This window comes from Spea bombifrons, chromosome 4 (genome assembly GCF_027358695.1).
Source record: "Spea bombifrons isolate aSpeBom1 chromosome 4, aSpeBom1.2.pri, whole genome shotgun sequence".
Taxonomy (NCBI): Eukaryota; Metazoa; Chordata; class Amphibia; order Anura; family Pelobatidae; genus Spea; species Spea bombifrons.
Window position 1 is genome coordinate 95,436,426 of NC_071090.1, and position 15,303 is coordinate 95,451,728.

A 15,303-nucleotide genomic window follows, 5' to 3' on the forward strand; every position below is an offset into this window, starting at 1 on the left:
TTCTAGATGCCCACTAACTAAATGGCTTCTAGACGCCAGGATTCAAACTGATTGTTGTAGGCTGCTATTATATCATATACCGGAGGCCATGGCATTTGTAAATATGAAATAATGTTTCGAGACTCACAGTTCAGTGTAACGTATTAAAGGTGCCATCTATTAAGCCTCAAAAAAGAAATGTACTAAATTCTTATGTATCCATGTATTTTTTTTTGTCTTTTCACGAACTAGGGTTCCTTCACTCATCTGAAAATCACACTCCATTCTCAGAACAATATTCCTGGTCACACCAGTTCATAGTAATAACAGAATCTGGCATACTGAGGTTTTCTTTTTTTTTTTAACTAGATTATATATTTTCTGGGTCTTACAACAGCACTGATCGGATTTAGGCAACAGCAGGTTTGTGGTCAGCATTTCACTAAATGTAGCATATGTACGAGGGACTTCCACAAGCATTGTCATAGACACGGGTATTGCATAGGAACCATTTGCATACACGCTCAACAGTCATCCCATGTTGGGACACTTGTGGCTTTATGTGTGGCTATGTTTTCAGGGATCATTTCTATAGTTTGTGACTGGAGAAAGATGCTTGAAAGTAGCCAAGCTCAGTATGCGTGGCTGTGCACACAATTCAGGGCTATATTGTGTTGTCACACGTTGTCCATGTGATGTGCCATGGTCTCCAACCCTTTATTGCACGCACAGAACCTAAGTTGCTGGGAAACATACAAGGATAGCTGAGACTGTTGGCAGCTATACCCATAACGATGGATTCCTCCTGTCACCAAGCTTAATGGAATCCAGTAGGTTTCCTGAAGTCGCCAAAGAGGGAGGTTTTCTGAATTCATTTAAAATACCTACACAATTGTTCTGTTAAAGGCAATTTTGTTGCGGATAAGTGACACTTTACGTGAGCTCCTGAGGATGAGCCATACAATGGTAATATATTTGATGTAGCTTACGCCTCTTCAAACGCCTAGGATTAAGGAAAGCATTACATTGCGATCAGAGAAGGATGCCCGTGAGGCCCAAACTTTCTCAGATTTTGTATTTTGCATACACTGCACTAGTCAGGAAGATCGCCCAATGTTTTAATTTCTTGTGGCTTTTGCAGGATTTTCTGTCCCTTTCTGAGGCACGGTTTTAGTCACATGGGAAAAGTTTTCTAAAAACATAAGGTATCAGGTCTCCATATTTTGACTTCTCACTCAGCACTAGCAGGCTGAGGCATAACCCCGATCTCTTATCGCTCAAGTCCACAGTCAATGAATTCCAAAGGAAGCCATTATTGTTCTTAAAATGTTCACCCTTGCAAGGTTATTTTTAACTGCATGGTTTATGTAAAAAAAAGCCTTAACCCATTAAGGACAATGGGGGCCCCTAAACCCATTGAAAGCAATGCATTTTGAGCTCGTACATGTACAGGCTTTGTCATTAGAAGAGTCATTTTAACTATTTCAATACTAGACAATTACGGCTAATTCTTAAAAGTAAATAATTGTTTTAATTTAAATCCGCGGACCGGCAGCAGTTATTATTTATTGATTCATATTGGGCCATCATACAATGGGATAAGTGGCATTGCACGGCGAAAATGTTTGGGATCTGTGATCATCCAAATACGTAACAAAATATCCGTGGTATGCATTTTTTTTTAATATATAATCAGGTTTTGATTAATAGACAATCAAATAATCCTGAACGTATACTTAATGATCATTTGTCCGCACTGTATGATGTATTAGTGGTTATATTGAGATATATCATTGGCAACCTGGTTCACCACACACAGACATTATAAGGGAATCTGGTAAATGTTGTAAACAGGAAGTGCCCATTTCCAACATGGCTGCCAGAAGTTCCGCTTCCTTTTGCTCCCTGGAGGTTGGGATAGTGAGTGAGAGGTTGAATGTGAGGGAAGGTTGAGGTGTTTGTGGGCTTCAGCCATGATGGGGCCTAGGCCTAGCACTAGCACATAATGCATATTTATATGCAGACAGAGACTGGAGCCATGTTTTGGCTCCTGAGAGCATTGGCGGTGTCACTGGGCCCCTGTGTCATGGATACAGGATGGGCTCATTGCACCACAGCCTGCAGAGCTGACATGAAGCGGTGAGTAGCCATATTGTTTTGATACTTCTGAGGTGTTTTTTGGGGAGTTTGGGATTGCATACACTGGATTAGGTGCAGCCATTACAAAAAAAGCCACTCAAGCTTTAGCTGTTGGGGATAGTTTATTAAACTGTTTATATTTTGATAATTGTACAGCACTGTGGAATATGAGGGCGCTATATAAAACAATAGATAATATTAGCGGGCATTGCGCTCCGTTGTGGATGTTTATTGCACGCATTCATTTTGGGTTTGCTTCAGTTCTTCCCCATCTATTGTACTGATGCAGGGAGCATGCTCGGCCTGTGCATGCGCAGTCGCCATTATCCGTTCCACTCACATATTTGAGTTTAACTATGTTTTTAATGGGTGTGGGCGGGTTATTGTCACAGCTTTTAGCCTACCTAACTAAATGAATGAATGGATGAAATCTCCCTGTAGCTTTTGTATGGTAAGAGGTGTGTTTTGGAGATATTCATAGTAAGGGGCAGTTTTAGGACATGTTTTAGGCCTCTGTTTCTCTGCCCACAGCTGTTTGCCTTGCTGAAGATGGTGTTTGGCTGCTTGGCAATGTACATGCACAGGATAACCTCGGCCACGGAGCTGGCTCTTGCTGTTGTTCCAGGTGAGTCCTCTCCGCGCACGCGCTTGAAAAGCTCCTATTGATTGTAAGGGAAGTGCTTTTATGCCGCTGATTAGTTGCTTAAAGCAGCCAAAAACTGGCACCGACTAGTGAACCATGGAATGAATTTTTAAATCGGTCATGAATGCATATTCAAGTACTTTAACCCATTAATGACATTGGGACTTAACTATTACATCCCAACGATCATGTGCTAAGTGACCATGTGGATGGAATAATAGGCCCTTTTGTTTTTGGCCGGTATGTGGCGTTTCCTTGCTGGTAAATAGAAGATGGGGCAGAATCTCTGGCTCTTGGCTGATTAAGTGTAACTGCTCTTACATGCCGGTTACATTTACGTAGCACACAATTTCCAGAACTTCTGAGCATTATTTGTTTGTGGCGTCCGTGCCATGAGAAACAACGATGTAAAAGAGTTTGTGGTGGGTCTATCTGACCCATGCTGGGACATCTGATGACCCCCCCCCATGCTGATCACAGGTACTGCAATCAACAATACAACCTATGAGAGCCTTGTTGGTTACACTGATCAGCTGCAGTAGTGAAAACTATATATATATTAAATAAAAATAAACAGTCCCCGCTGATGTCATCAAGACATCATAAAGGGTACCATGTGGTTGAAAAATAAATCCCTAAGGAATATACAGACCCCAAGAGCTTAATGTTTAAAAATAACAAAAAATAGTGTAATTTAAAAACAATGTTTACGTTAAACATAAGGGGAGTTGTGATTCAGCAAACCCTTGTCCATGAAGCAGTTAATATGCCTTTAATGTATGGGGATGCTGATTGGGGTTTTTAGGACAAATGGAAATACGTTATGAAGAAGGTTAAGATATTTTTTTCTGAATAGCGTGGCGTCTAAATGGCATTTTATTGAATGTTTGGACGGGTGATGTAAATGAATTCCGCGTTACTGTCTGCACCTGGATGTGTTTGACTCTTCGTTTGCCCTGGGCTCTGTTTTAATGTTTATTTGCAGAGTTATTTTGCCGTTTCCTAACATTTATTTTGCAATCGTGGCATCTCTTTAACTCCAAAAGGTTTACAGTCCGATCGCACGTTTTTCTTTATTTAGAGATTATATATCGCTGATTAGGTCCATTTGGCTCAGGCGGCTCCCGTAGGGTGAAGATGGATGAAGAGAGAGGACTTTAGGACATGTTATTGAGCTTTATTGAGAGGAGCTGTGTGTCGTTCTGATTAGACTCCGTGGAAAGAAGGAAATTCCACTTTAAGAAAGTTTTTGAATAGTTTAGAGTATTTTGTACCTTTTTTGAAAGCTTAAAGATTTACTGCTCCTTCCACTATTTCCTACTATATCCTCAGAAATCCAAAAACCTGTAGCGGGAATAGAAGTGATTTGTCTTTAAAGACATTTTATTGTTTTTGATTTTCACGTGCGCGGGATATGTATACGGCTCCTGAATCCAAGACCAATTACCGATGAAGGTTTAAGCCGGCTAGATGGCCCGGTGACTTCTCTCCGCTGTGAAATTCTATGCTTGTGCTTCTGTTTTCTTTTCGTATGCTTTGAGATCTGCTCAGCACTAAACTGTCTTGCCTGTGATTATCTGCTCTCCTCCTCTTTGACAAATCCCTCACAGCTCTCCTCCCCCACTATCTTGCTGGGGATGGGCAGAGTAAACACAGATAGCCACCTGGCACCAACATCTTCGGGCTGTAAAATATACAGGAACATTTCCCGTTTCCCTTTAACTTTAGCTGCGTGGTTTGTAAATGCCAAAATAAACCTGTTGATTAGTGGTGTCGATCGGTGTCGGAATGCTTTATGGCTTCTATGGATGCGTCTTTTTCTTTTTCAGGATGGCTAGTGAACTTTCCTGGCTATCTGCAGAGATCTGGGGGGTAAGAGGAGCAATTGGTTGTAGGCTGTAATGAATGCCATAGCTGGGAAATCACATTTGCTTTTGATAATGTGGAGGTCTTTAAAGGGCCAGTAATGCCTTCTTCAGAGCGAGACATGGATGAGAGCCATTCGACCATCCAGTCCACACGTTTTCCAGATGTAAGACTCGGATCTTAATCCGTCCTTGGTCTTGTCTTAAGCGTAAAGCTATTCTGAATCTATTTCACGCATGGTTAAATTCCCTCGCTCTATTAGCCTCTACCACAATTGCTGGGAGGCTGTTACATTTATCTACCACCCTCTCAGTAAAGTAAAACTTACTTTATATCTGAACCTCTGACCTTTGAGTTTTAGGTTGACCTCTTGTTGTTTTTGCTGTGCCAGTGGCTTGCTCCAGATGAAAGGTTTTTGTGCATGTATGTGCTACTACATGTATGCAAAAGCGTTAGAATTATGTATTGACATGTAGGCCGGCCGTGGCGGTACACGGAAGGGGAGAGACGCAGCTCCGCAGAGGCTGCAGAAATGTGCTGGCTTCTATTAGTTTGGCCGTACTTGTTGAGTCCTGTAACCGTCCTTCTTTATATGATCAAGATTTTCTGGTTTTGTCACTATATTAATGCCCCTTAACATAGTGACATCATAGAGTTGAAATGTTCTGTTTTCCTGAAAACTCTCATTTTAGTTAATGTGCCCTGTTTTGTAGAGTTGGAGACCACCTTTGGGAAGAACCCCCCCTGCAGTTATCTGCTGGCTGTTGTCCTGATGCTCCTTCATCTTTCGGTTAGATAGCATCTTGGTTTAATAAAAAGCTGCTAATGACACTAATGAAGCTCAAACACCTTCTCACTGATCAGGTATCAGAGATGTATGAGAGAATGCCGAATATGTGCCGCCACCTATGATGTACGTAAAGAAAGGCGCAGGCGGAACCTGTTGGGTTGCGTTTATGTACATAGTAGGGATATCTCTCTGCCATGTACTTTTTGGGTTATCGTACTTCTCCGTCTCGCTCTGTGCGAATGCCGGCTGTGTGGTGTGCGTGCGGTCGGTGGTGGCTCCTAGTGGCCGATGTCGTGTTTGTGGTTGTCCGAGCCGCGTCTCGGCTGCCTGTCTGGTGCAGTGCCAGAAAAAAAAAACCACTTCGCTCGCTCTTCAGAAAACCTTTCCTTTTCTGAAAAATGAAGTGATGCCGTCTTGCTCCTGTTTAGTGTAATCCTCTAAATTCTGGACGCTTTGAAGATGTTTTGAAATGGACCAGCATGGGGTAAAATCTAAAACCTCATAACACTTTCAGTAAATGAGATCTTGTCAGAGTCTTTAAAGAAAGTGGAGGGGGGGGGATTCTGTGTGATTCATCGTGGGAAAACTCTGCTGGGTCATGTGATCACATATATCGCCCCATGAACTGGAGCTTCTGCTCTTCATTAAAGGCCAGGTTAGCATATGAGCGTTAAACACGAGTGATAACACTCTGGGAAAGTATTAAGAGGGGCTCGGAATATTATTTCACTTTCCAAGTTATGCCCCAAAGTTCAGTGTTGCTGTGTCTTATGTACGTTAAGTCGGCTATATAGTTATATACACGTCTTTTACGTATCGGTGTGAAATCCATATATTCTGTCGTACATTGTTTGCAGTACACACACCATCTCTTGTGGCCCATTCTCTGGCCCAGGGGAAGCCACTCATTTCTAGTACGGCTTGTCCAGGCTTCAGCTATATTGGCTAGTGGGCTGAGGATCTAGTGGCAGCTGCCAATGTACCGATCAGCCAGCTCTGCTCTATCCTATAGGTGTTCTCTGTATAGTATATTCTCCCTCTCCTCCTATATACAACACAACCCCTTTATTCTGTACATAACACGGGCACCCCTCACTCCCACTTAATATAGCAACCCCCATTACACCAAGTTCTGGGGAATCAGGGGTCCATGTTCTGTGTATAGGAAGGGCCCCTATGTCTTGTATGTATGTATTTATGTATGGCAGACCCCCCCCCCCTGTTGTGTACATAGCATTATTCCCTCTCTCCTCCTTCATAGCACCTGCTCCCTCCCTGTATGCTTTGGCTTCTCCCCCCCACACCAGATCTGCTCCGAATCCCCGTGTACTCCACTTCGCATCTTTGCGTTTGTCAGTCACTTCCCTTTTGTTTGCTCCACATCTGTGCCCCCGAGCTCTCCCTCCCCCCCCTCCCCGGTGCTGAAGGCTCGCAGAGAGGCACACAAGGTGAGTCAGGGCTGAGTGCTTTCCCGAACGCCGGCTCTACGTGACATTTAATAAGCAGATGTGCGCATGCCGTGTGATTGCGCTTCTGTGTATTGGCGTGCATGTATGATGCACTGAGTGCTTGTATGCACCATGCATGCATTTCAGCAGTGTGTGCATGTATTGAATGTGTGCATGGCTGTATGTATTGCATGTGTGCAGCGATCGCACTGCATGGATCATTCCCTATAGATCGGGCTTCTCCCGGGTGCCGGTGCTTTATGCTCTTGTATGTAAATGATGTGTCTGATGCTGTGCTGATGGTGCCCGGAGAGTGAGTGTCCTGTGTGCGGTGCGGTCAGGCACGGTTTGCGTTCGCCGGGGGCTGACTGATTGGCACCCGATGCCCTCTGCACACACGTGGGCTGCACTCCGTGTCCCCCGAGCGCCAGGATCCGGGAGAGGGGGCATTCTGTGTAGGTGGGTGTTCTGGACATTGCCCCGCTTCCACGAGGGCTGCTCCGGGGTGTTTGGGGTACTTTGCCCCCGGTGTTTTGGGGGATCTGCGGGGCATGGAGGAGGGGGATGTGTTGCCCTGCACACTGGGGGCGGGTGTCTCTTTGTTGGAGGGGGAGGGGAGGGCAGACCTGCTGGTACAGTCCCAGCTCGGGGCTCAGAACAAAGAAGCGAAGGGTCGCTGTGGCCTGTCACTGATAATGAGCCATTAGCCCTCTGTGTCTGTGCTGGGGGCTTCTGTAGGTGTGTATTGCGCCTATAGTCTGCGTGCTTATAGGGTGTAAATGTACACGATCTTCATTGTATGTTGGCTGTACATGGTATGTATACAGTGTGTATGTATGTAAATAGTGTGTCTCTTGCACATGTATGAATAGCAGTGATTGGCTGCAGTGTTGTTGTATTGCAGTGCATGTGAGTGCTAATGTGCTTTTGTGTATCTGGCAGAGAGTTGATGAAGAGTAGATGAATATAAGATGATTGATACATGGATAATGCAGCAGTGAAGGTGTTAATCTGTATGTCCAGACAGTGATCTTATCATCTTATTTTGCAGTTAGTGTTACTTTGACAGCAATTAAATCCCTAAACTGGAAGCTCTCCTCTATTCCAAAGATAGCTGCTTCTTCTCGGTTGCCGTGTGCTTGTTGGATCACATTGATTTATTTGGACCCCCATCCAGCTCTTTTAAATGTAGCTGTGCATGTTTAAGGGTTTGGTCCAATAATGTTAAGACTTGCTTGTTTAAAAGTTGACTATTGACTATTTTTGGTTATTTTTTTGTAATTTTTCTTTCTCATAGGTAAACTTTCTGAAAGACTCGACCCGCTTCACGCCAGAGTCAGAGAGAAGTTTTGCACTCTTGGCGTCATGATGAGCTGTCAGAGGGAAGCCGGGAGTCTCCGAGAGATCCGTGCGCGCTTTCCTTCAGCTGCTCAGCTGTGCTTAGAAGAAAGCAATAAGGGGCACTAGAATTTAATTCCATAGGAAGGTTCAAGCTACTCAAGGGTTCACAGCCAAATGAAGGGACGCAAATTGTGTTACAGTTTGAAAATCTGTCTGTCCTTGAGTAACAGGACTAGATAACGCTTACCTAGAACCCACAAAAAGGAAAGTCTGATGCTTTCTTAGTGAATCTGGTGTCCTGAAGTTTCTCTGACGGGTTTCTGCAGTATTTTGAATGTGCCATGAAGGATTCCCAGCCTACACCGGTTGCTCATGCAGGGTCCGAGCATATTTATGATTTCCACGATGACGGGGAATCCTTGGGGAGGTTAAGAGAACCTGAGTTACCAGGAGAGAATGGCGGTGGTGGCATACCCATGGAAACTTTAGAGCAGTGCAGGAAGAAGAGGAAGCGATGTGGGGTCTGTGTGCCGTGTTTAAGAAAGGCACCGTGTGGAGCCTGTTACAATTGTGTCAACCGGAGTACCAGCCATCAGATATGTAAGATGAGGAAGTGCGAGGAACTCAAGAAGAAGAGACTGATTCCACTGAAAGGGACAGAGGTGAGAAATTATAGATTGTATACTTTTTTATTACTACGCGTTTCTAGCTATCCCTTAAAAATTTAAGTTTAAGTCACGCTGAAAGTCAAAAGTACTTGTCTGGCGACACAACTCCAGTTCCAAGATGCCATGAGGCCTTGGGTAGTATGGTTGAGTGCTGTTTGGTTTTAAGCATTCCCTAAAAGATGGTAACATCCTCCTGCCCCTGGCTCACCAATTTGTATTCTAGGTTGCTGCAATTGGGACGACCAGACATACACAACTTTGGTGATATATACTTGCACCACACAATAAAACTGACTTTTTGAATATGGGAATAATGGTTTAAAAGAGAGTGTACCTTTTAACAAGCACACCTTGTGTAATATCACTTTGATTTCTGGCAGGGGTAGGTGCTTTGGTGTTATATTGCATCCTTGTAAACAACTGGCATAAGTTAACATATTTTATTCATTTTGATGTGAAGCAATAAAATTTTAGAAGAAAAAAAATAAGTCATTCCCATACCGGGAGTCGAACCCGGGCCGCCTGGGTGAAAACCAGGAATCCTAACCGCTAGACCATATGGGAACTCTTACGTACGGACTGGAAACGTCTCGTCACGTAGCTCTTTGAGATCGACTTTGCATTGTTGCGTGTTGTGTTACTAAGCAATGGTGTGTGTGATCCAGGGCTGCAGATATCCTGACTTAGCCGCTATTCCTCCTCTGGTGGCGGCTCTAGCGGTGTGTGTGTGTAATTAACGGGCGTAGCGGCAGGCGTGTGGGACGTGCTGTAGTGGAGCCCCTACCCTCCTCCCAGTTTTATGAGATCCAAAACCAGTATTGCAAAGCCTGAAATACTGGCTGAGAGTCCCCCCCCCCCCATTCTAGAATAAATATTTCTGGTTTAATGTCCGAATAAGAGTACATGGGCATGTATTCTTTAAGCAAAGTGTACAGAACATTACTGTATTTGTCCAGCTCGCTTGGTTTAAAGGTTTCTTTAGCGACTGCTTTTTTTTTTATTCTTTATTTATAAAACATTGTGATGAAAGACGGATTCTAAACTTTTACGTTTACAGGCGTCATACCTCGAAGGCCGTGGGATATTTCTGGTCTGCACGTTTCCTTTATGCGCTACTAAACTCTACCTTTTAAAGGTTAAATAGTCGTTTTTTTTACCATTTAAAAAAATGAAACCTTTTTTTGCAGCTTGTTAAATAATCTCTATCGAGTCGTCTTTGTTTCATTTGGGGAGTATTAAACTGGTAACATTTGCTGCGAGGATAATCCATTATATTTCCATTTTAATGGCCCCTATAGATGCATCACTCAACGTCATATGCAGAGTAAATTACACGACACGCATGTTGCTCACATGCAGTACTCGGGGCTCAGTATATCTATTGCGTAATATCATTTTTGACCCGAATGTAATGTGAATCACATGGCCGTTCTCTACGTGTTGGCGTGATGCTGCGGGGTCATTGTTTTAGAAGGGGCTTAAAGTTGTGTGTTTTAGGAGGGATGGGGGTAATTGAAATATTGGAGGGCCTTTTGAAACGAGCCTCGCATTCTGCTCATTCGCCCCTTCAGCAACTTCCTAGCCTTGATTACGATAATTAGGATCTGTCCACCTTGTTGCCATGAATGTCAGCAATCACTGGCATTCTTGGATTAGCAGCCAGGCCTCTCTTTTGTGTTTGGGGTTGTAACAGAGCCTGCGTCACCCTCCCCCGTTCCTCTCCTCCTCCCCTCCTCCTCTCTCCCCCTCCTCCCCTCCTCCTTTCAGGGAATGATTTTTGACGTGTGGTATAGGCGAGCGTATCCTATGGCTGCCAGCTGGGTTTTAGCCGCCCCTCCCCCACTGCAGGCCACATACTGCTCCTATTGTGCGCGTCTCTGTGGGCTTCTTTCTTCTGCTGCATTGTGATCGCTATGTGGCTGTATCAGGAAGAACTCTTCACAGCAGACAGGGCTCTGCTGAGCTTCAACCACTAACCTCAGCTGCCTGTCTTACTCCATTCACTATCAATCACTGATATGCTTTCTGTAGACCACAGGTTACATCGGTGGCTGCCCCAGGGTCTTGTGAATTTTAGACCACCAACCTTTGTAGCGCTACCAGCTGGTAATCCTTGGTTTAGAAGTTGGCATTTGTTACTATAATCAGTGGTAAAGTCAAATAGTGCAATGGGGTCGACTCCTGTACTCCTATATACATCCGTAACCACTGTATTTTGTTACAAAAAAAACCCTCTCTTCAATGGCCGCAGTACTCATCCCATGTCTCATGTAGTATTGCACACCTTTTAACCGCTCGCATATATCCTGGTCTCGGGGAAAAAATCAATAATAGTAATATTCTTCTGCCATTTTTTTGTTGGTAAGCTTTGGTACTTGTATAATCCATATGCTCGCAGTTCTGTAACAATCCGGTTATTAAAGGATCTTGAGCTGCGCTGGTAGTGGCAGTAACCGCGTCTTGGAGATTGCCCACAATGCCTGCGCATGTGTGTTCACCCTGTTGACCTGAACGTGTACCCCCAAATTCATTTCTAATGCTGGAACACACTCCAAGTAGACGGCAATATGCGTCCTTGTCCAGAAGGCAATCCATGTTGTTAAGGATCATTTAAAGATGGCTGTTCCCTCTCTTCCTAAATGCACCATCCCTTGGTTTCGTTGTCGCAGTATAAAATGTGATGGTTTAGGATGTTCAGCCTGTGCCCTGATGAATCGACGCGAGGTCGCTCCACTCCGTTTTACCATCGGCTCTTTCCTCTGAATCACTTTGTTTTTACAGAATCCCTTTTCGTTTGTCGATCCTCTTCTGCGGAAAACTATGTTCCACAGGTTTGCATATCTCCCGAGCTTCCTCGCAGCTATTTCTTTCCATCTCAAGTTTTTGCGACGTCTCTGTTTCGAGATCCTTAGTCTGCGTTGTTCCGACATTTCATCTCGTTTTAAGAATCCCACGGCATCGGCGGAGTGAGCGTGGGCGAATCCTCCTACGTTGCTATTCCTTATTCAAGCCTTTTAATCGACGCTCTCGTTCGCCGCCTTCCCCTAAACACGACCCCACACTGCCGCATAGCTGCGAACCAGGGGCTGATCTACTTTGGGAAAATGACTCATAAGTATTCTGCTCGCGATGTCCTCAAGTTACCTCTCAGGGCACTTTTCATCCGTGGTCCAGTAGGCTACGCTGTAGGAAACGCGGCACAATGGGGACACTTCTAATTTCTAATATCTGTTTCAGTTAAGGTTCGTTTTCTAATTTCTGACCTGTTCTACTATATCTAGCGGGGAACTGGCTGATTTCACGTGAGAAGAACTCGCCAACCTTCTGGTGAAGTCCATTAATCTAGGAGGCAGCCGAAGGCAATGTAGGTCAAGCTTACGATCTATTTTTAGATCCTGAAGCGTGAAAGGAGGGGAAATCAAAGACGTGATCTTACTTTCTGCCGTCTTTTGGGAATTCAGACCAGCTTAGTGCGAGAAATACCTTTTTTCGGGTTGCGGACATTGCAGATGTTTTTGCCTTAACCTGACGCCGGCTGCAAACGTGTCCACATTTTTGGGGTAAACATTCTTTCTGCTCAATGCCTTGTGTACCATCTGGCTCCTCGGATGTTTATGCCACTTATTTTATGCACAACAACCAACTTATGGTTCAATATTTAACCCTCTCAAGGAAGCATACTAGACGGCAATCCCATCGTTGCCCAACTTTCTGTAAATAAATAACTAGAACGCTTGCCCTCTCCATTCCGCAGGTACAAAGGTCTTCTTTCATGGCCATGCTCTCTAGTCCTTAATCTGTTGTTTTGGGAGGTGGCAAATTTCACAGATTTACAACTTGCTTCTTAACTTTTCTACTGGAACACAAGTGGAATGCAAAAGCCACATTAGTGATAAGGGGAGGTGTAAGAATTCTCACTATGCTCTTCCCGGCCATTAACACCACCATTTCAAGCAGTTTGGCCCCAAAAGCAGCTCTAGAGCTTGTACCAAAGACAAACAAATAAGGCGTAAATCTACTTTTTTTCTCTCACTCTATGTTTTAATGAAGCATGTAAAAATGTAAAAAATAAACCATCTGGACGGGACTCTGGTGATTCCTTTTCAATCTTAAATAAGCCACGATGTCAGAAGAGAAAAGAGGATGATTGACTATTTTTATTTTGTCTATTAAATGGTTTAATCCACGGTTTGGCCAATTTGTTCCCTGCAAATATTTCGAAGTTTTGGTTGGAGGGGATTTACAAATGATTGGGCTCGGATTATTCTACCTTCGTGACATGCCAATGTACCAGTCTGCGTTGAGTAAAACCTGGGCAAAGGGACTGCGTGTACCATAAAAAACCATATAGTCACACGAAAAACCACATGCATTAAACGTCTATAAACATCACTTAACTAGATCTTTTCATTGTCTATTACACCAGATTGGATAAAGCTGAGAAGAAGAATATAGATAGAATGTGTCTGTTAACCCATCTGTTTCTGTAGATTGCGATTTGCATTCGTAAAAAGTGAGTCCGTCATGAAAGAAGAGCTTTCTGCTTCTTTCACAGATTGCAGGAAAGGTCCTGGTGTACGTCGTTACCTATAGAAGTCGCATGACAATCCAAGACAATGCCGTCATTGTATCTTCTATGGGGGGGAAGCGGCAGATGACTTGCTGGGTGATACACACGGTGGGAGTGAGGAGGGGATGATGCAGAATGAGAAAGTGTCTCCATAATCTCCTCCTTTATTAGGGCTCTGCTATTGTCTCCTAGCTTTTTACACTGCGAGAAACCTGAATAGTGTTCGGTCGACATGCTGCTTCAATAAACCAAGGATTTCTCTACCCATTCATATGTACTTGGCTCTGGTCCTATTAAATAGTGCTATATCTAACCTATAGAGTCCCTAGGGAGGCCATAGAAATCCCATGCGGGGCTTAAATGACTCCAGGGAGCCACTACTACTTTTATTTATCTATTTACACTTTATTCACAGAGCACTAGAAAATTCCATAGCGATACGATTGCAATAGTGGAGGATTAAAGGTAACAATTAACACCTGCTAAGACATACCGGTACGTGAGGAGAAAAGTGCTCTGGTCCCGTGAGCTTACAATCTAATACTGGATACTTACTCAGTTAGCCAATAAAGGTATCATTCAAACTCCACTTGTCTCCTGTAACTCTACGGCTAACACGGTACCAACTCTCATCTTTAATCTAATACTGTTAACTGACAGACGTGTACATTTAAGAATGGCAGACACGCAACCCGTTTCAGATCTTGCGCTAAATTGGTTACGGCTCGCTATGAAAGATATCCGGAATAGTTCCTTGTGAGCCTCTAACCACTTCTGATTACAATGCAAAACTTTCTTGGCTGTCTGTCCGCTGATTTTGCACGAACGCAGGTGGTTTGCTTGCTCTTCGCATTACACGTAAATGTGCAGGTTCTTAAACCATTATTCTTATTCCTCTACTCATTATTATTATTATTATTATTATTATTATTATTGTTTTAAATAGCGCCATCACACTCCGTAGCGATGTACTCATAATGGCTTATGATCCCTGCAATTCTAATAACAACGCAGTAATTACCCCTGTTATTAAAGCATGGATTCTTTATCCATATTGCGTTCGCTCTTTGTTTTGAATTCCTAAAATTCTTGAAATTACATACTGTGTGTCGTTACAAATTCTTCATCCAGCCTACGGTGTGCCGTGTAGCCGTTCTATGTTTACATGTATGTTTACAAGCTTTTGTTATGTACTGGTAAGACATGATGTCCCATGTTTTAATGGATGCCCCATGCCTGGAATGTTGGATGGGCAGAACTTGATTCCCGTTTGGTGCCCTTTGAATCGTCGGTCGGCGCCTGTGTCATTGTCCCGGGCGCACACTCTTTCTTGTTAGTGCTTTATGTGTTGCGTAAGTTATGAATGGCGATTACGTTGAGTGATTATGTGGAGTCGTTCTAAAGCTTTGCCACGTGGCTGGCACAGTCTTGGCACGGGGAACAACAGACAACGCAACCCTCGTATTTGTTCCGCACTCGCCTGCTGGGACAATGGATCCAAACTGGTTGGTTATGGCTCGCGTGGAGAGGGTTGGTAGGAAATAAAGGTTTTAGTTATCAACATCTCTGTGCAGCTCACATGGAGAAGGTCTATTCAGATGTAAATTGTGAGGAAAAGCTTTAGGGCTTTAACGAGAATCTAGTAGAATGCTAATTGCTCCCATCTGAATGAGCGTTTCAGGACTTTCACGTGTATATATAGGTGTAAACGTTTTTAAAGTGTTCGCTGAGTATTTGAATTGAAGTTGGCGATCAGCTGGTTTAAAAGGTATTTTGTTTTTATAGTCGGGAGTCAAGAAATCTCAAAGTGAAGTAAAAATGATACTTTTTATTGGCTGAGCAGACAGACGCAAGCCTTC

At 43.7% G+C, this 15,303-nt stretch overlaps 1 protein-coding gene and 1 non-coding gene across 2 annotated transcripts in view; one reads left to right on the forward strand and one right to left on the reverse strand.

Moving 5' to 3' along the window:
• Positions 1 to 7,553: 7,553 nt before the first annotated feature.
• The window catches only part of TET3 (tet methylcytosine dioxygenase 3), a 43,015-nt gene continuing 35,265 nt past the window's right edge, over positions 7,554 to 15,303 (forward strand). Inside the window, exons 1-2 of the mRNA XM_053464577.1 lie at positions 7,554 to 7,603; positions 8,163 to 8,868. Of these exons, the coding sequence (XP_053320552.1) occupies positions 8,548 to 8,868 (321 nt within the window). The 5' untranslated portion in view covers positions 7,554 to 7,603; positions 8,163 to 8,547. The remainder of the gene's footprint in view (positions 7,604 to 8,162; positions 8,869 to 15,303) is intronic.
• TRNAE-UUC (transfer RNA glutamic acid (anticodon UUC)) lies at positions 9,367 to 9,438 on the reverse strand. The gene has a single exon. It is a non-coding gene; the product is annotated as a tRNA-Glu (tRNA).